The sequence below is a fragment of the Suricata suricatta genome, chromosome 2 (genome assembly GCF_006229205.1).
Source record: "Suricata suricatta isolate VVHF042 chromosome 2, meerkat_22Aug2017_6uvM2_HiC, whole genome shotgun sequence".
Lineage (NCBI taxonomy): Eukaryota > Metazoa > Chordata > Mammalia > Carnivora > Herpestidae > Suricata > Suricata suricatta.
Window position 1 is genome coordinate 176,150,839 of NC_043701.1, and position 21,437 is coordinate 176,172,275.

Genomic DNA, 21,437 nt, shown 5'->3' on the forward strand with positions numbered 1-21,437 from the left:
AGGGTCCCATGAATCTCCTCCTTGGCTTTGATTGATTTGCTCGGGTGGCTCACAGAATTCAAGTAAACACTTAACGTTTACCAGTTTATTAAAAGACTAGAGAGAGGATACAGATGAACAGACAGTTGAAGAGATGAGGCAAGGTCTGGCGCGTCCTGTGCTTAGAAGCTTCTGTCTCCATGAAGCCGGGGTCATCCTCCTGGTATGAGCACCAGCCTGGAAGCTCTCTGAACCTTGAACTTTGGGGATTTTGGTGGAGGCTTCATCACATAGGCATGGACGGTCATTGACTCTGTTTCCAGCCTCTCTGGAGAATGGGAGATGGGGCTGAAAATCTCAAGTTTCTACTCATGGCTCCGTCTTTCCGGTGACCAGCCCCCACTAGGGGCTGACCCAGAGTTGCCTCAATAGAACAAACGATACTCTTGGTACTTATCACTTAGGAATTTGCAAGGGCTGGAGGGGCCGTGTGCTCGGAACCGGGGGCAGAGACCAATATGTATGTTGTCTTTTATCTCACAGGTTGTCCTGTGTGGGCTGAGATCTCCAATCAGGGCTAGTGCAGGGGCAGGTTAGGAGGGCTGTTTTCCCCTCACAGATCAAACTGTGGGTGGTGTAACGACTCATGGAAGGTCACTTCCTTAGACTGTGGCGGGGCAGTAACCATCCCTAAGTTTTCCAAACCTTATCCCAAAGCCTGAGCACCCCACCGAGGGGCTGATCACATGAACACACGGGCATGTTAATGGCCACTGCCTTCTTCGTTGTCTGTCAGTCAGACCATGCACATCACTCCTGGAAGTTCACCATCCACTTTATGTTCTGCTAAGGCCTTGGGAGGCAAAATAAAACGAGTTTTCATTAAACCGTTATCTTTATCTGGATTTGGCCTGCGTTTTTTATCACCTTCCCTAATGGTATTCTGGCAAACAGTGATTTCTCGCTTTTGAGGGCATATTTTTATGTTTATGGCTCAGATCATTGTGGCGGGTAGAATCCCAACTGAAAAAAGCAGAAGTTGTCTTGGTGATCGAGAGCTTCTGTAGATTAGGGTGCTCCGGCGTGCAAACCACTTCCAGTCGTGGTGACTGTTCATAGCTGTGTCTGGGGTGAGGAGTGACATGCAGGATTCTTGACGAGGCTTGTCATCATGGGGGTTGGGGACACGGGGCCAGAGTGGCTTGTGTCGCTTAAAAATCCTCCGTCTTCCTCTGCCGATGCTTCTGCTATTCCCAGGATCTTGTCCCCAGGGACGGACTGAAGAACCATCACCTTCTTTCCCCAAAGCCAGTTTCTTCCCTGCTGCTGGGGCTCCCTCTGGACTTCCCCCCCACCCCCGCCCCACACATTGTGCCTGAGTCGGCTGTTGATTCCTTTTTTTTTTTTTTTTCCAGAATAGAATCCTATTTGAAGATGCAGACTAGGGTTTTGCAAGGAGCTTACGGTCTGCCTTTTCTGTTTGCATTTCCTGCCTCTGACATTTGCTTTATACACTAATTATGAGCTTTTTGATTCCTTTGCCTTTTCCCCATTGGCTCAAGCTTCAAACAAAGCTGCACGCTCATTTCTACCCTGAGATGGAAATCTCGTCTGGCTCAGGAAGCTTAAGTATCACCCTGCCTAGGAGGGGGTGAAGGACATAACCTTTCATGGCCATGATGTTTTTCTGTCCCCAGGGACCTTGGCCTGGTGCCAGAATACTTAATAGAGTCCAGTTACATTCTTGAAATGAATAAATGGTCTCTACCCTGTATATATTCATTCAGTTACCATGGATTGGATACCCGGGCAGTGTGCCGGGTCCTAGGGCTTCCATGGGTGAGCCTGAAAGGCCCATGCCTACAGGGGGTATAAAACACAGGCAGTTAGTAGTGTGGTAACTGTAATTATGCTAAGAAAATCTGATTACTTGCTCTATTTAGAAATAATACTTTCTTAAGGGCTGTATTAACTTTTGGTAAATATTTCAACCTAACTGACCCTCCATTTCTCATCCATGATATGGACCTATTCTCATCCGTGAAATGGGTGTTGTCTGGGTTGAGGTAAGACCAGATAATGAAGTCTTCTGGCGCCATGCCTGACAGATGGAGGCATTCCATGCCTGATCGTCTCTCTGTCCTTCTGATAGAACATTCCTAGTACCTGCTCAAGTCAGCACTATTTCCTCTTTCCTTTTTTTCTAGTCTATGGAGACACCATGCCACCTGTCCATCCTCAGACCCCTAGAATCTTGTGTTGCTTTCCTTTCTATAGCTCCACCATCTGAGAACCCTGCGAGCATCTCTCGGTGTTTCCTGGGATCCAGCCCGCATATCTGGGGGCTGGCTGCCAGTCCCTGGGGAGCAGAGTGGCTTCTGTTCCGAAGATCCCAGGAGGATTCTGGGGTCATTCTTGTAGTGTGAACCTTGTAGGAAGCGTGCATGTGCACATGTGCATGCATGCTTGTGTGTGTGAGGGAGAGAGAGAGAGAAAGAGACAGAAACTGACTGTGGCTGTGTCTGGAGGGTGGGATATGGCAAGAGAGAAATGAATGAGTGCCTCCCGCTCATCTCCACCCCCTGTGTTATTCTGAGCCAGTGCCTGACTCTACCCCTTCTCCACCATCGGGTGCATCTCCCCCTTCTTTGTGAAACCTTCCCTGCTTATCAGATCTTCAGCCATTTATTCACTGTTGACATTTATTGAGCATCTAGTGAGTGCAGGCATGGGGGCACAGCCTCTGTCCCCATAAAACTTAGAATCTAGTAGAAGGGAGATAGATGCTGGACAATCACATAAATAAGAGTAGTAGTGTTAAGTGTTTTGAAGGACATGTGCAAGGTACAGGTACAGTAAGAGTCTATTACACCTGCTGGTGGGGCCAGGGAGGGCCTCTGAGGAAGTGACATTTAAACTGAGACATTAGACATGAGTTGGAGTTAGCGAGGCAGAAAAGAAATGCACATCACAGTGTTTCCATAGCGCCCCTGAGAATAAACATCATCTGGTTGAACTTCCATAATACTACCATTTCTCCCATTTGCTAATTTGTTCATTCATGTGTATTTATCGAGCACTCATGACTTGTCTGGCACTCTTCTTGGTATGAGGCATGGAATGGCAATGGATGCAGACACCATCTTGTTCAGGGAGCCACTGAGTTCGCATCTTTGTTATCTTCACCCATGCATCCGTTTCGTTCCCTCCTGCATACTTCCAGATTCACTTTGTGGGGAGGCAGCAGCATTTTGAGATGAGGATAAGTAGGGAAGGAGTTGGGGGGGGGGCGGGTAAAAGGGATCAGACCATCACCAAGAGCCTCATGCATGCCCGGCACTTTGCCCGGCATATCATGAAAACTCTATCATTGGTTCTCCCAGTCACATGCTGGCATGTCCATTTTATAGATGGCAAGCCTGAGTCCTAGAAGTTGAGCACCTTGCCCTAGGTCACACCCATAGGAGGTGGTGGGGTCAGAACGCACACCTGGGTCCACCCAGCTGTGCTACAGAGCACTTCTCACCTGCCCTTATTAGGTCCTAATCCATCTCTGATCTGCTCTGGGTTCTCAATTCATTTCACTCTCTGGAGTCATAGCCACCAGTTTGCTTGACCACCTGGCCTCCTCCAGTGGGTCAAGATCATTTTCTCCATCCCTCTGGAGCAGTCAAGTGGTGTTGACTTCAATAGCCCCAGGCTCAGCCCACCTTCCTTGAGGTGCTTAGGGTCTAGCCAATCTCCTTTGGTCTAACAGACGGCTTTCCGCCTCTCATCAGCGCACCAGTTCTTATAAATCCTAAGGCTGATGGTACTACAGTGAGCCATTCTGTCTGAGGCTGACAGCCACTGTGACCATGCCTAGAGTCACAGGCAGTTCTTCCACAGGGTTGAATGACTTTAAGCCTTGGATTCTGGATAACTGAGGTGGTTTTACACCCCCTTCCTTTCTACCTGTCTTCCGGGCTCCAATTCTATTTCCTCCATGGAGTTTCCCTTGCTTTTCCCCAGTTTTCCTTTCACAAATAAAACTCCTCTAGGGCAAGGACTGGGCCTTATGCATCTTCCCATTGCTGTGGTCCAGCAAAGTCCTTGTCTCCGAGAGGCCATTAATAAATATGTGTTGAGAGAGTGAGTGACGAAACAGATGGCAATAACATACCTTCGGGCTCAGTTCTTCCTCCCTTCAGCACATGTCTGTTGGGGCCAGTTAATTCGTAAGAGCATACAGATATGAGGGTGAAGAAGGTAGTGTAAGTCCTGCCCTCATGGAGATCATAGTCTAGTGGGATCTATGTCCATCTGGTTATACCAGCAAAGAAAAGAAGTTATGGATAGATGCTTCCTAAGATAAATCAGGACCTAAATCTTTTCCCTTAAGTCATCTAGTTGAACTAATGGGTACTTTTGAGGCTCTGTTGAATGATATTGATCGTGATGAACTCTTGTCCTTAAAAGAAATTTTAGAAGAATCGTTGATTGATGTAAGATTCAAAAGATTTCAGGGATTTTGAGAATTCTCTTTCTTCCAGCAAAAATAGATTTTTTTTTTTTTTTTTGCCTCCTGCATCAGAACAATCTCACTCCCCCTGAACTGGGGAGAAGGCAGGCTGTTTTAAAACTCACAGTATGTACTGAGTCTGTTCTGTAGTTTTCATCAAAATTGACCCTTGATATTGTAACTCTGGTTGGGTAGTTAAATCAGACGTGGACGATCGTCTACTGATAATTTCATGGGGAATAAATCGCTGTCATTCCCTAAACTCCGCTGAATGGTTTTAGGCTGCACACGCGCTGTGGATGCATGTTCCCACAAAGATTTGTAGCGATCTTCTTTCATCTTTTTTTTTTTTAAGTAAAATCTCGGAACCGATAGCTCAGAATATTAATGAATCTTGCCTGTCCTAAAAAAGAAAACAGAGTAGGCATCTTGTCTAGGCTGAACTGTAAATGGAGAGACTGAAATTGAAACTGTGAATGAGAAACTAGTCACATTAAGAGATTTGGGATCACAGGACCTTAAAGCGGATTCTAACACAATGAAACTTGTTCCTGGGGAATCCTAGGAGAAAAGCTACCTGATGGGTCACTTAGCATGGGGCATGGCCCCCTGGCTCTCATCTGAGAGCTTCAGGCATTCTGCAAAGTGAGATCAGAAAGATATCCACTGACTCATCTCACTGAGTCTTCAAGTTTATTCATTTTACCGGCTAAGATAATTTTATCTCCACTGAGAGCCTTGGAGGCTGCCGAATTATAACACCCTGAGTACCTAGCTCTAGAATTCTCTCCAAGCAAGCATGCGGTTATATAACCAAAGAGCTGCAGATGGCAAGGGTAGACTTTGGGAAGGCTTTTCTTGCAGGATGGAACATTCCAGAACCAAGACAATGTACAACCACTCCTGCTATAGCCAGCAGGCTTAAACAGGTGACCACTTGACGCCAAGCGCAATGCTAAGCATTTTACAGTTCCTCATTAACTGACTTGCAAGGTCACTTTGCACGTGCTACAAATCCTATTGTACAAATAAGGAAATGGAGACCCCAAGAGGTGAGCTTACATGGGAGTGAAGTGGCAGAGCTGAGCACCACACGGGTTTGCCTCAAAAGCCCACACTCTTCAACACAGACCGTCCTTATGATGGGGTTCCGTCCTGATAAACCCAGGGTAAGTTGAAAATACCATTCAGTTGAATATGCATTGAATGCACCTGACCTACTGAACCTCATAGCTTAGCCCAGCGCCCCCCCTCCCCCACCCCCTCCCCCTGCTAGAATGTGCTCGGATTTGTTGAACACTGCACTGGAGGTGAGAAACAGGATGGCCGTGTGCGGGTTGTTAGTCCTGGGGAGTGCAGGGCTGACCGGGGAGGACGGGGTGGAGATTACGGCTCGTGCTGCTGAGCATCATGAGGGAAGATCATATCGCATGTCACAAACACGGGAAAAGGACAACGTTCAAAAATCGAAGTACATTTTCTACTGAATGCGTATCTCTTTCTCACCATTATAAAGTAAAAAAAAAAAAGTAAGTTGAATCATTGTAAGTTGGGGACTGTCTGTAGTCCCTGGTTGAATGGATTGTCTAGTCTCCACATCCCCTGCCTAGCGTAAATTGTTGTTGTTGTTGGTTTAAACAAAATCACCGCAAAGTCATGTGCAAACTCACGTGCTTCTTTGCTGTGGCGTGAGGAGCAGGGACAAGTTGACTTGTAATTTTTAGCTCAGGCATAGAGGGTCATTCAACGGTAGGCCATCAGGGCTGGAAGGCAGCTGTCAGGTGAACTGTCAGACCGGCCGCCTGCGGACCCAGCCCTGTTGGCCCACAGATGAGGCTCATTTGGTCTGCACCACATTAATTTTTGGTGAGTTGTTAATATTTAAAAATGGAGACATTTACCATCAACATCGGGATTTCCCTCCTGTTCCAGAAGATCGAAACTCCTAGAAACACAGAGCCCACATCTCTACACGGCAGACACCAGCTGCCGCAGAGGGAAGGCTCCGTCTCTAAGTAGGCAGGTGTTGCTCCCCAGTCCTCCCCCAGCTGTGCGGCCAGGTGTTAGCTTGCATTCGCCATCACAGTGAGCCATTGATTTTTTTTCAGAAAGTGAAGTCTTTCTTATCTGAGTGTCCAGCAACAGCAGAATAATAAAAGACTAAGAAGGCTTTCCGCTGCAAAAAGTCGCCTCCAGTATCCAACTACTTTACTCATGTTCCCTCTCTGACTCAGTGGCCCCTATGGTTCAGCCTCTCATTTTACAGGGCAAATGGAGGCCCAGAGAGGGACAGTTACCTGCCCAGGCTCATGCATTTAGTTAACGGTGGAGCCATGGTGAGGGCCCATATCTCAGCCAGCAGAGTGCCCTGCTTGGAAGGTGTGTGCACGTTTGCTCCCACATGCCGGTTTTGGATGGTCTTATAGAGACAGGTACAATTCCATTTTCGGTGCCAGGAATGATCAGTTTGGGGGAAATTTATTACAAAGAGCACAAGTGGAAAATGCAACATGAAAAGCAGGATCTGTCCCCTTCTTATCTCATTTATTTGGAAAGCTTTTGCTTTTTCTAGGGTGCCCATTTTACTTATTTCTTGCCGTCATTGGGGTCCAAAGGTCTTCCACTTGGTTAAAAGTCAACCTGGGAGCAAAGGCAAGCCGCGTTATTTCATCTAAGCTAGCTCAATAAATAGAACTTTCTTTGCAAAGGGAGAGTTGTAAGCCTGCGGCAATTCATCTGTGTAGCCTGGGAGAAGAATCAATGATTCCCTTTCAAAATCACCAGGCAGGCAGAGAGCCCTGTTCAGGGGATGCACCTTGTGTCACATCCTGGACCGGAAACATGCATTGTGATGCTTTGCTTATCTCCTCTCATTGACAGCAGCCAAGTGAGCACGGAACGTGCCAGGAACAGGGTGGGGAAATCATCCTTTCATCTGCTTCCGAGTTTAGAGGCTCCAAGAACATCTTTGCTTTTCACAGCCAGGTCAACATATAAATACTTACCACCAGCTATTTCCAGCTAAGAAAACCCACCACCGGCTCTGAAAGCAAGGGGTGTAAGCTCTTTCCCATAGATCGCTGTGAGTGCTCGTGTGTGTGTGTGTGTGTGTGTGTGTGTGTGTGTGTGTGTGTGCGCGTGCGTGCTTCAGGCTTTGGAGAGTGCGTAAACAAGTTCGGAGCCCCCAAAGACAGGTAGAGTCTCAGCATCCTCTTGCCCGCTGGCTTGGGAGTGTTCTGATCATATTTCTGTTGTTCATAATGTTAGCAAAATATGAACGCATTTACCCTATTTTATGATCTCCATCCTCTGAAATGTCCACGGCCTTGAACGCTCTGTTCTCAGCTCCATTCCTTAATCATGCTGGAAGCGGGGGCTACGTCCAAGGGGAAGGGCAGACGGAAAGAACAGAGTCTCACCTGTCCCGCATGAGCACGAAAGGTTGTACAGCCCTGCAGAGTCTTTGAGAGGAGAATTAGGTGTTGCTTGGCTGGCCTTGGAAAACATTTCTTGAAAAACATCCCTGTTTTGTATTTCTCCAAGTTGAATTGAACCTGAGCCTTGGGGAGCCCCAGGATCCCAGGGCTGGAAGGCTCCCGGAAGATTACATTCTCATCCCAGACCCCCAGCCTCACAGGAGGAAGCAGCAGAACAAAACGTGGGGTCACATGAGTTCAGTGTGGTTTGGCAGCACCTAGTTCTTATTCAGACAGTATTTGGAACTGCGGGAATGCAAAGTACCGAGGCTGTCCGTGGCTCAGACGGGCCTCCCTGGCCACAAGGCAGAGCCCCAGAAGCTCTTTGCCAAAGAGCTCTGTTGGCTCAACAGCCATTTAAAGCAGCGCTGCTTTAAAAATACTGCCCAGGGACGCCTGGGTGGCTCAGTGGGTTAAGCATCCAACTTTGACTCAGGTCATGATCTCACAGTTCATGGGTTCAAGCCCCACCTCGGGCTTTGTACTGACAGCTCGGAGCCTGGAGCCTGTCTTCAGATTCTGTGTCTCCCTCTCTCTCTGCCCCTCCCCTGCTCACTCACTCTGGCTCTCAAAAATAAACAAACATTGGGGCACCTGGGTGACTCAGTCAGTTAAGCATCTGACTTCGGCTCAGGTCATGATCTCGTGGTTTGTGGCTTGGAACCCCATGTCCAGCTCTGTGCTGACAGCTAGCTCAGAGCCTGGAGCCTGTTTCAGATTCTGTGTCTCCCTCTCTTTCTGACCCTCCCCTGCTTGCACTGTCTCTCTCTGTCTCTCAAAAATAAATAAAAACCATTTTAAAAATTAAAAAAAAAATAAACAAACATTAAAACAATTTTTTTAAAAAGGGACATCTGGGTGGCTCAGTTAAGTATTCGACTTCAGCTCAGGTCATGATCTCATGTTTCATGGGTTCGAGCCCCATATTGGGCTCTGTGCTTACAGTTTGGAGCCTGGAGCCTGCTTCTCATACTGTCTTCCTCTCTCTCTGCCCTACTTGCACTCTGTCTCTTTTTCTCAGAGACAGAGTGCCCTGTCCCTACTTTTTCTCAAAAATAAAGAAACATTAAAAATTTTTTAATTAAAAAAAAGAATACTGCCCAAAAGCCCAGTAGAATGTGCGGAAGAAGAGCAGTGGCTGCTGGGTGCCCAAGGATCTAGCCTATCAAGCCCAGCCTTTAAAAACACGCACTGAGCACCACGCTTGCTACTTACTACACTTTTATACATGTAAGTTATACTTCAGTAGAAAAGAAAGGCCATTAGATAATGACATGATGAATAAATGTTCAAACCATAAAAAAAATATTCCTTTGAATTCCTGCTCCTTTTCAAAGAAGCAGTCACTCTAGCACTTTAAAGGGCTGCAGCGTGAGTCCCTGACATGGGGCAGAGGTCATTTTACCTGCTCGCCAAAGAATGGGCCCCACCCCGCCACTGCCGAAGCTGGCCAACTTTGAGCTCCTGGGGGACACGGAGGTGATCCAGTGTAGGCTCAGGGTCTGGCCTTGAGCCAACCACTCCTGTCCTTGACCTTGAAGGGTTTTCAGCAGCCCCTTTCCTTGCCTGTCTTGTGCCTCGAGGCATTGACTGCTTGAGCTGGGATGCATCTGTCGTAAAGTCTCTAAACCATTTTTCACAGGGACACATGCACATTCCTGCTCATCATGCACCCTGTACTTGCTGACTTTTGTTTTCTGTTTCTTCTCCCAAGAGATGCCAGTGTGGCAACCCGGAGAGCCACCTCTCTGATCGAAATCTTGGAGACTTTCATCCATAACCTCACACAGCCCTAGAGCAGTTCACTCATGCTTCCACGCTCAGTATCGTTAGCCAGATAGACTTGCTGAGCAGTCTGGTTTGAATGAGGTCCGTTACTCCAATGTAAGAACTTGGATGAGGCCAGTGCCCCCCAAAGCGAGCTGTCCAGCATCTCCCTGGGACTTCAAGGGGAGAGTATAAATGAACAGAAGAAGCAGTAGTGTGGGTAAGGACAGGAAATTAAGAACCCATTGTGCTTGCTAAGATGGCGGCCCAATGGGCGAATCACTTTAGAAACTTCCATCCTAGCAAAAATGTAGAACAGGCCTGGACAACGAAGCTCCTTACATATTCTTATATTACACAGAATATTCACTGGGTATTAGCACCTGCTTCGTTGTTTATTTAAGTGCTAATCATTCTCCAGAAATCTTTAAATGCTTTGTTCTTATTCCTGAGATAAACCTGATTTAATATTGTGTTTAAAAAGGGGAAAAAACCCTCTTCCCTTCTTTAATTTGGTTGTTGAAAACATTCTGCTTTGGCAGAAGCTTGCATTCGTACCTGGGGAATCCCTTTTAAGGAGACACGTTATTATCAGAGATAATTTGGTAAAGCTGCAGTTCCTTTATTTTTATGTGATTATCGTGAACCTGCAATTGAGGTCCTGCTTCTTTCTCTTCGTGGTGTGCCATAAGCGTTGTGTGTGGTGCTGTATTAGTGCCGTGGATCTCCTGGGGCCGTGAGTCCGCCGAGTGGAGGTTTCGCGGTTTGCTTCTCTGCGCCTCTGTGTTCGTCACCTTCTCCTTTTCTCTAATTATGAATAACTCGACCAGAATATCTTCTAGATCTCTGCATCTTCTTGTACGACTCGTAAAGATGTGTTATCAAGAGGGTGACTATGTTTCAGGCCAGGCCTTCTCAGACTTGAGAGCGCACAGGGGTCACTTATGGACCTTACAAAATGCAGTCTAATTCAACGGCTCTGGGCAGTCCTGACCTTCAGCATCCGTAACAAACTCAGGGATGCTGCTGCTGCTGCTGCTGCTGCTGCTGCTGCTGCTTGGGCTTCAGGAAGTCTCTCAAGGTCACTGGTGCACTGGCATCCAGAGAATTGGCAGACCCGGTTTTACCAACTCCCATGTGGGTTAGTTCCCAGCTCTGCCGCCGGGGATATTTTCTCAGCAAGAGGAGCGTTTTGATTAGGCTGGTGTCTGGAGAAGCAGGGGCTGCAGCTCCCACAGTAGTGTCCTCAGCACAGGCCTGGCTGGCGTTAGAATCACTTGGGGAGTGCGCACGCACGCACTCACACACTCACGTTTTCTCACACACGTACTCATGTGTACACACACTCACACATACACATTTATACGTATACACATATACTTGTACTGACATGCACACACTTGTACAATACATACACACACATGCATACACACTTGCACACATACATACTTGTACATATATACATATACATTTGTATACACTCACGTACTTCTACACACTCACATATTCACACAATTCCCATATACATGCACACGGATACACACACATGGGTACACACATCCTCACACACAACACCTGTACATGAAACACGTAGCTTCCTAAGTTTTTTAGGAGACTACATGAACAGCCAGGGGTGAGGGCCATTCTTGTAAACTCACAGAAGACCCACTCTAAACCGCACTGAGTTCCAACTCTATTTTTTTTATTAAATTTTTTTTAATGTTTCATTTTATTTTTGAGAGAGAGAGACAGCGTGAGCAAGGAAGGATCAGAGAGAGAGGGAGACACAGAATCGTCAGGCTCCAGGCTCTGAGCTAGCTGTCAGCACAGAGCCCGACACGGGGCTCAAACCCACACACTGTAAGATCATGACCTGAGCCGATGTTGGACACTTAACCGACTGAGCCACCCAGGCGCCCCCCAACTATGTTTTAAACCTGACCAGAAGAAAAGTTTCGGGATTACATACGCTACACCCAGCCTCCGTACTTTTGACGATGGACTTAGCATAGCCAAGAGTTGTCTTTGCAATTCTAAATATCAATAACCCTGATTTCTAGAAGAAAACAAGGCGTTTCTCATCGCTGTCTTCTCCATCAAACACCTCACACCCATCTCCATCTCACCGAACACCACCAAGCCCCGAGTCCCTTCCTTTTCCTCACCCTTCAGATCTAAGCAGCCATCACAATCTTGGATTCCGTGCACACATTTTCCTTATGGAACTCAATGCACTCTATTAAAATTCTCTCTTAACGCGGCTGTGTCCTTCAACCAAACCGTGAGCCCATAGACCCAGAGATAGCGTCTGATGCACCGTGTTGTTCTCACACCCAGAACAGTGCTCCTCTGGCCCACAGTACATGCTCATCAAATCATTGTTGAATGAGTGATTGAATGAAGGAACGAAAGAAAGGGAATTGATTATGATCACACACAAGCCTGCAAAGTCATTCCAATTGTTAAAAGTTTCATACCAGCCTGGTTCTAGAAAGAGCACAGATTGCCTAGATGGCACCTGGTGCCAACACGCCTTGGCCCTCGGGGCGCACAAGATGGTAGAGAGGATGCCCAGGATGTGCCGCGTCCCTGCCGCTTACCACCCGCTAGAGTAACACCTGCTGTTTCTCTTTGGCAGTTGCCTTTTCTGGCCTTGGCTTCACGACGTTCTACTTGGCTGGCAAGCTGCACTGCTTCACCGAGAGCGGCCGGGGGAAGAGCTGGCGGCTCTGCGCCGCCATCTTGCCCCTCTACTGCGCCTTGATGATCGCCCTGTCCCGCATGTGTGACTACAAGCACCACTGGCAAGGTGAGTCCCTGCCGGGTCCTCACGGCGGTCTGACACCGTCCTGCAGGGATGGGCACGGAAGGGCACCCGTCCAGGGAGAACCGAGCACCCACCGTCAGACCTGAGGAGGCTGAAGTAACAGCAGATGTGGTTTTAAAGAAAAGATGCCTGTTCGAGTGAGCTCTGACCTTCACGCTGCCCTTGCTGGGTGCGGAACCGGAGCCCCTCCACCCTCTCCAGGCTCAGCTCCTGCCTGGACGGCAGACCCTTGGCCTCAGACCCAACTGTGATTTCCCTGCTGGGTCGCTCGCCTCAGCCTGCAGACTTGGTGCCAGGTGGGTTTGGCTCCTGTCACACCCCACATCCGTCACGCAAGGACGCAGTTCTCACCACAGATGCTCTTCTGAGCGTCCGTGCCAGCCACGTTCTGGCTCCAAGGCTGTGGTGACGCTTACCTATCTATGCGTATGACTCAGAAATATCTGAGAAAAGTGAAAACAACGCACAACAGGTGAGGGACTGGAATAAGAGGAAACCATGCCGGCTCCCGCAGATCAGCCGCAGCTCACAGCCTGTCTGAGCGGCGAGCAGCACGCGCCACAGCAAACAGGAGCAGACACGGAGGTGACGTCCAGAGGCCCTGGGGCATCCGGGAGCGCAGGATCTAGGACCATGGTCCCTGCAGTCCAGTCCTCAGACCACCGTGAGCAGGCCACCCTGAGATAGGAAGCCGACTCTGGGCTAGGTCCGGAGGGGTGGCCGGGAGTCTGCATTAGCATGTGAGTCTGTTACTTCTGATGAAGTCTGGGGAGCTCTGGGGAAGAGCTCCAGTGTATCAGCCTTCACCAAACCGAATTATATGTGCCGCAAACCAGACTCCCCCTCCGTGTGGCTTCCCACCATCAGCTGCGGCGTGCCCCTCCTCTTCTTGCCCGGTTTCCTGCTGCCACCAGGGGGTCCCCCTCCTCCTCCTTTTCTGTCTGCTCCCTGCCGTCCTGTGCTCTCACCTCATCCTATTTATTCCAGTGGCACAAAGGCAGCAGATGAGGCCAGAGGTCAGGGGAGCCCCTAAATGGACATCATCTCCCCGTCTTCTCCGGATCCTCCTGCTCCTCCCCTGGCCTCATCTCCACCCACCGCCCTCCTACAGCTCATGTTCTGGGCTCCCTGAGCCTCGAGCAGCAGCTTGGAGCTGAGTGTAGGGCAAACAGGCTGATGCGTGGTCTGGCCAGGTGGATGCGTCCGGTGCAGTTCAGGGTCTTGAGACCCTCCTGATGGGGCAGCCACTAGAAGCCATAACTCTGGGCCCTGCGCCATCCCCTGCGGTCTCTTTTTATCAGCGGCTTAGAAGAAGCTCTGGGTGGCACACAGCCACGTCCTGGGAGGGAAGCAGAGAGAGAGTCGCTGAGCCAACAGCAGAAGGGCACGCCCACGGCCCCCGGGGATATTTTCCAACAGAATCTGTTGTTGCCCAGGTGACAGAGGGCATTTCCCCATGAAGATCATTATGGGCTGGATGGTGTTTTATGGACCGCTTTTCATTTAGCTCTTGTGAACCACAGTTTCTCCTTCTGAACTTGGGAACAGTAGTCCCCAAATATTTCACATGCTATTTCGTAGACTGAATGAAATAATGGATCTGAATGTACTTTGTAAATGCAAACATATTACGCAGGTGCAAATTGGTATTGCTGCTTCTTCGCACATTGTTTCTTTTTTTAAATTTTTTTCTGTTTTTAATTTATTTTTATTTATTTTTGAGAGACAGCGAGCGACAGCCTGAGTAGGGAGGGGCAGAGAGAGAGGGAGACACAGAATCTGAAGCAGGCTCCAGGCTCTGAGCTAGCTGTCAGCACAGAGCCCGACGCGGGGCTTGAACCCACGACCCGTGAGATCATGACCTGAGCCAAAGCCGGACGCTTAACCGACTGAGCCACCCAGGCGCCCCCTTCGTGCATTGTCTCTAAAGAAGGATATGTTGTGTTGCTCCAACAAGGGGTTTAGAGGCAGATGTATTTTTGGACCATGATCTATTTTTTTTTAATTTAAATCCAAGTTAGTTAACATATAGGGTAATACTCGTTTCAGGAGTTGAATTTAGTGATTCATCACTTACATTTAACACCCAGTGCTCATCCCAAGTGCCCTCCTTAATGCCCATTACCCCCACCCAACACCCCTCCAGCAACCCTCAGTTTGTTCTCTGTATGTAAGAGTCTCTTATGGTTTGCCTCCCTCTCTGTTTTTATTTTATTTTTCCTTCCCTTCCCCTATGTTTATCTGTTGTGTTTCTTAAATTCCACAAATGCGTGAAATCATGTGATATTTATCTTTCTCTTATTTCATTTACCGTAATACATGCTTGTTCCATCCATGTTGTTGCAAATGGCAAGATTTCACTCTTTTTCATCACTTAGTCGTATTCCATTGTGTGTGTGTGTGTGTGTGTGTGTGTGTGTGTGTGTGTGTATACACATACACATCTTCTTTATCCTTTATCAGTTGATGGACATTTGGGCTCTTTCCATAGTTGGGGTATTGTTGATAGTGCTGCTGTAAACATTGGGGTGCATGTGCCCCCTTGGAATGTGCCTGATCTCATCTGATCTCAGAAGCCAAGCAAGGTCAGGCCTGGTTAGTACTTGGAAGGGGACATGGTCTGTTTGTAAGCTATGAATCCCTGGCTTGCACATCCATTCAGTCATTTTGGACTTGAGAAATGATGAAGGGTTTCATAATGGAATCGATTGCTCCTTCATCTTGGAAAGTAGGAGGAGCCTTTGTGTAGCAATCTTGTCCTGAAACCCAAAGATGTGAGGTTGGCCTCTCTGGAATATTTCTGGCCCCCGTTGGTTTTTTACTCATTATCTTGCTATGGCTGGTGCATCATGAAAGGACAGAGAATCACAGTCCTAGGCTTTATGGAAGTGGTGGGCTCACGAGGCATCTGGTACATCAAAGGCCTCCTGGCATCAGGGCATCAAACCCGTCTCCTCCAACTGGCACAAAAAGGACCTTAGAACAGTAGAAGGACATTCATGCTCTGCAGGCTGATGGGAAAGTGAAGCAAGAGAATTTATGTTCAGTGACATTTAGGGCCATACTTGAGGGGCAAACCAAACTGTCATGGTGGACCTCCATGGCATTCAGGCAAAACTGAGTATGCACAGTACGTTGATGTACATTGGTCCAGGTCATTGATGTGGGTCAAGTACCAGTTCACCTGCACCTTCGTCTGTTCAATTTATACCCCAGAATCAGCCAGGAGAGAAGTATGCCTTTCCTTGGCTTCTTTAATGGGCTCTGAACTGAGTCCAGCTCATTTTACCTGAATTCCTCTTTATGAGGCCATCTGTCACCCTCTACACCGGCGGTCTCAACGGGGTGAGGGGGAGGGGACTGCTGTACCCCCCAGGGGATGTTTAGCAGCGTGCGGACGTTGGTTTGTACAACTGGGAGCCGTGGTAGTGGTGGTTGTACTGGCACCTAGGGTTGCAGTAAACATCTTACCACGTCCAGGAGTGTGTCTTCCTCACAACAAAGGCCAATCCAGACCCAGGTGACTGTTGCCGAGGTTGAGAAACCCTGACCTACGGGTACCTCAGCTCCTTCGTTCTCTCCCCCTTATCCTCTGTTGAGAAGCAGTAGTGTTCAAGGTGCCTGCGTGGGTCAGTCAGTTGAGCATCCAAATCGGGCTCCGTGCTGAATGTGGAGCCTAAGATTCTCATTCTCTCTCTGTCTGTCTCTCCTGTTTTCTCCCCCACTCACACACACACTCTCTCTGCCCCCCTCTGTCTCTCTAAAAATAAAAAAAAAATGCAGCAGTGTTCAATGAGTGGGAAATTTTATTCATTAAACACTCGCTTATCAAGGGGACCTCCAAGGTTCCCAGCTCGGAGAAGGGATAGACAGTGTTGGGGTCGGTGTTTGAGGCTAGAGGCCTGATAGAGATAATAAGCTGTTTTTCTTCACATACTGAGCATGCCCAGTGACCATAGGCAGGGGCCGTCCATTATGATAATTCACATGGAGCCCCACAGGCATCAGCAAAACCGGAATTTCTCTCATTATAGACTTTAGTTAACAACATCAGTATGATGCAATTTTTATGAGTCCATTTCAATTTTGAGTTTTGCAACTACGCCCAATGTAGAAGTACGTCCAGTTATTCGATTACATATTCTTGGCCAACAAATAGCCCATAATCCCAAATGCCTGACTCTTTACATTATCATGGTTGTTTTCTGTTATCAACCCCCTTCTCGTCTTTTCTGCCTTCCTGGCTCTGCTCCAAATATATGAGCCTGTTGTTTTATTAAGTGAAAAAAATGGAGGGCACGGGCCATGGCAGGAAGGGGCATGTGAAACATTTCGGAGAGCTTTTTCAGAAATAAACCCAGCTAGATGGGTAGCAGATCTGTGTGTGGCTGAAGCGCTCTGTGTCTTTGTGACCGTGCTGGCTCTCCCGTCAGCTGGAAGCTGAGGAGTTCCGTGGGTGATGCTAACGACAAAACCCGGCAACTCGTAAAGAGGTTTCCTCTGTGCTTAGCCATGTGTTTTCAAGAGTTAAAACTTATGGAATTCCCATGCTAAGAAAAATATATGTGGAGGAAAATATAAAGAGGGAGAAAAGCGTCTTACTGAAATCCCGTCTGCCTCAACTCCTACTCTTAACATGATCATGATTTCTAGTCAGTGAAGAATTACAGCTCGGGGTGGCAGGAATGTATGGTGTGTAGTGTGAAGGGGTGTTATAGTGAGCTCCCACTGCCCTCAGATCCCGGTATCTGAATCCAGGCTTTCCTTTTGTGCCTCCACCTTTGGGGGAACCTTCAAACCAAACTGGCGTCTTTAATCATAATGTCATTCTCATTCTGTCAGCCAGTCTGCCTGGTTGTGTGGTGTTTCATTCTAAGACAGAGCATCTGCCTCTGAATGAAGTACAGAGAAATGGGTCTCCAGGGGAGAAAGGGTCCTTCGTTCCCACGCAGCCCACAGTTAGAAGGCATCCTTGGCGGTCACAGACGCCATATTTGAGTGGGCTGGAGTTTTCAAGATGGTTGCCGCTGCCTTCACCATGGTTCCCTTGTGAAAGGTTGTGAAGGGTCTGTGATTTGAAATGGATTTTTGTGTAGTTACCAGACTTGAGACGAGTGGGTATGGAGATGAGGTGGGTGGGAGGTGGGGGGCACTTTGCTGGACTGTTCGTGTGTCACACTAGAAAGTGAGAGAGGGACTGCTGCCTCCCCCTCCCCCGCACAGACGGACATATCGTTGAGGGATTCGTACTGCTAACCCGTTGTTTCCTTGGGCTATCAGAAGCAGCCTCTGAGCCAAGTGACTTGAAAAGGAGCCCTTGGAACTATATTACTGTTCCTACCCGAACCCCGCCAGCCTTCCATAGAACAGAAACACTGATATTCTCTCTTTGGTCTGGAGTGAACTGATCTCCACTCATTTTCCCTCCACTGTTGGCGGCCCCCTGTAGTGGGGGCTGCATTCCTACTCCTCATCAGCTGCCGAACGTTGGTCGGGTTCGGGAGCCTCTGATCCTCGATGGCTTATGAGTCTGCCCATCTCTGCCTCCCTGCCCCCAGTGCCTCACAGGAGGGCTGGAGCAGTCTGCATCCCTTAGGTTGCCCCGATCCCTCCCATCAGACCCCACTGGATGGGGCTTTGGGCCAGGCCAAAGGGAGTGTGAGTCAGGGTCTCCAGGTCAGTGCTGGCCTTCCCCTGTTGCTCAGATCCCAGGGAAGATGGATGTTGGCAGCTCAAAAAAGGCCCACTTTTGGGGCACCTGGGTGGCTCAGTCGGTTAAGCATCTGACTTCAGCTCAGGTCATGATCTCACAGTCCATGGGTTCAAACCCAGCATCGGGCTCTATGCTGACAGCTCAGAGCCTGGAGCCTGCTTCAGATTCTGTGTCGCCCTCTTTCTCTGCCCCTCCCCTGCTCACTCTCTGTCTCTCTTTCTCAAAATAAAATAAAGATATAAAAAAATTTTTTTTAAAGGCCCACTTTTTACTTTTTACCTTGCTACTTCACTCCAAGGAATCCTTTCCCCCTCTGCTTTTTCTCATTTTCTCTGATTTCTCTTGTGGGGTCTCTGTTCCAAATATTCCTAGAATCCAACTTCCACTGTAGATGTGGCTTGTCCCCTTCCCCCTCCTGACCTTGGCTCAACCATTACATGGCCGAGGCCATCTTGCAGTGGTCACTTGGTTGATACTGCGGTCCTTCCCCCGCCCTCCCTGGCGTTCACATCTCGCTCATTTATCACTGCCTGCTGAACTTAGTAGTTTATTATATATTGATTATTGTCCATCCTTATCTTCTAGGACAGAAGTCTGCAGAGTTCTTCTGTAAAGGATCAGATAGTAAATATCTTGGGCTTTAGGTCGGCCACACAGGCTCTGTCCCAACTCTGCGATTTGGCTGTAGCAGGGTGGAGGCAGGTATGGGCAAAGCAGAACTAAACACTTGTCCTAGTTTGCAAACTCTGTCTACACTAGCATCTAATCTCCACGTGGGCAGAGATTTTTGTCTCTCTTGTTGGCAGGGCACGTGTTAGGGACTTGTGTTAGTTTCCTAGGACTCGTGTAACAAAATTCCACAAACTGAGGGGCTTACAACAATAGAAAGTGTCTCACAGTTCTTTCTGGAGGCCAGAGGTCCAAAATCAAGGTGTGAGAAGGGCCACACTCCTTTGACACCTTTGACACCGGTAGGGTAGGCTCCTCCCCTCTTCCAGCTTCTAGTAGCCCCAGACGCTCCTTGGCTCATGGCAGCGTAATTCCAGTCTGTGCCCCCAGCATTTTCCTCGTGTTCCCTCACATTCTCTTCCCTCTATGTGTCTGTTTTCATGTCCGAATTTACTCTTTTTTCAGAACACCAATCATACTAGGTTACAGCCCACCCTCATGATCTCATTTTAACTTGATGACCCCTGTACAGACTCTATATCCAAAAAAAGTCACAAACTGCGATTAGGGCTTCAACATATTTTTTTTTGCAGGGTAAAAGGAACACAATTCAACTCATAACAGGGTCCAATAAATGTGTTAATGAATGAATGAATGATTTTTAACTAAATCAGTTCCTCTCTTACTAGCATGTTTTTCTTCACGCCGGTTGTATCAAAATTAACCTTTCCTCTGCAAGTTCTTTCCCTTTAAAAATGAACCAAAGAGTTACACCTTAACCATTCATTCATTCATTTGGCCTCTTGTGGCTGTGTGCCAGGCATGTCCCCCACACTGAAGACCCTGTACTGAGGAGGACGGGCATTGCGGCCTCCATTCCAGCTTCCAGTGACCGGACAGATCACGCATCCTCTGTGCTATGAAAGTTCTTTCATGGAGACGCAAAGTCACAAAATCAGGAGGCTTCATTCTGCAATTCCCTTGCGGCAGAATGGCAGAAGCCATCACGTGGCCTGTTGAGTCTGTCAGAGCTGAGTTTTACCCTGGTGTCCTGGGTCACAGAGCCCGAGGCACACAAGGTCCCAAGTCAGGCCAGCTTAATGAGCTTGGATGTTGCCATGGCAACAGAGAGGGCTGTGTTTGCTCCCGCAGGGGCTTGACAGCACGTCTTCAGAAGCCTTTCTGCTTATTTGTGCCAGAGCAGGTGAGCACGGCCAGTAGGATGGCCTGGCCCTCCCGTCGGCCAGACCCAGAGAGATCCCTGTTCTGTCTTTCGATCTCATGAGACGGGTGTGGGGGTCCTGCCCATTTTATGAGTAAGATTCAAATCCAGGTTGCCTGATTCCAAGTCTAGCCCTCTTTCTACCACAACTGGAGCCCATCTAGTCTTGTGTCCCTTCCCCTGACGTTCGAAAGAGTTTTGTTGAGGTATCATTCATAACTTAGATTTCATTCCCTTTAAACTGGTTTTGAGTTTATTCAGGGTTGGGCAACCATCGAACGACAATTCGATGTCTTGGGGACCACGGTGCACCCAAGGGGATGTGGTGCACCCCAGGAAATGGAAAGCCAAATGACATTATCTCTGGGTTTTATTGTTTGGCCGGTTCAGTGAGCTGGTGGCTCAAACGCAGAGGTCCTGGGTCATTTCAGACCCTAATAAAAATAATGCCCCCACGGGACTGTTTCTTGGGGTTAGATGGAAAAACAAAACAATAGTGGGACTCTCCGACCTTGAGCCCTTGAGTCCTGGCACATTTTTAGAGGCTGCCATCTCTCATTCCAGGAAATTTTCTTCACCCCGAAAAGAAACCCCTACCCCAGCTCCTGGCTGCCAAGAACCTTCCTTCTTTTCCAGTGGACTTCCTTATTCTTGTACGTGTATCACATAGTATATGTGGCTCTTTGCAGCTGGTCACGTCGATTCCTTAGTGCGTCCTGTCAGTGTGGTTCAGCACACGTCAGTTCACCAAACACTTACTTACAGCTGCTGGGCTCTGGGACACAAGGATGAGGGAGGCCATCAAGGGGAAGTCAGCGTGGATAGTGAATATGGGTAAGAAGTAAGCACTCATGGTGGCCCAGAAAGCCAGCTGGGTCCCTGGTCCATGCTGAGGGTCAGTAGTACCTCAGGGTAAGTGGAATACCTCATGGTCAACTTATTTTTTTTAATGTTTAGTTTTGAGAAAGAGACAATCAGAAGCAGCCTCCAGGCTCTGAGCTGTCAGCATGGAGCCCAACATGGGGCTTGAACTCACAAACTGTGAGATCATGACCTGAGCTGAAGTCACACACTCCACTTACCAAGCCACCCAGGTGCCTCCTTTTTTTTTTTTCAAGTTTATTTATTTATTTTTAGAGAGAACAGAAGTGTGAGCTGGGAAGGGCAGAGAGAGGGGGAGAGAGAATCCCAAGCAGACTCTGCGCTCTTAGCATGGAGCCGGACATGGGGCTTGAACTCACAAACCATGAGGGCATGACCTGAGCCCAAATCAGGAGTCAGTC

At 48.3% G+C, this 21,437-nt stretch overlaps 1 protein-coding gene across 1 annotated transcript in view; it reads left to right on the forward strand.

The window, feature by feature from the left end:
* Positions 1-21,437, forward strand: part of PLPP4 (phospholipid phosphatase 4) — a 129,265-nt gene that overhangs the window by 105,082 nt on the left and 2,746 nt on the right. The window contains exon 10 of the mRNA XM_029920510.1: positions 12,362-12,532. Within this exon, the coding sequence (XP_029776370.1) occupies positions 12,362-12,532 (171 nt within the window). The remainder of the gene's footprint in view (positions 1-12,361; positions 12,533-21,437) is intronic.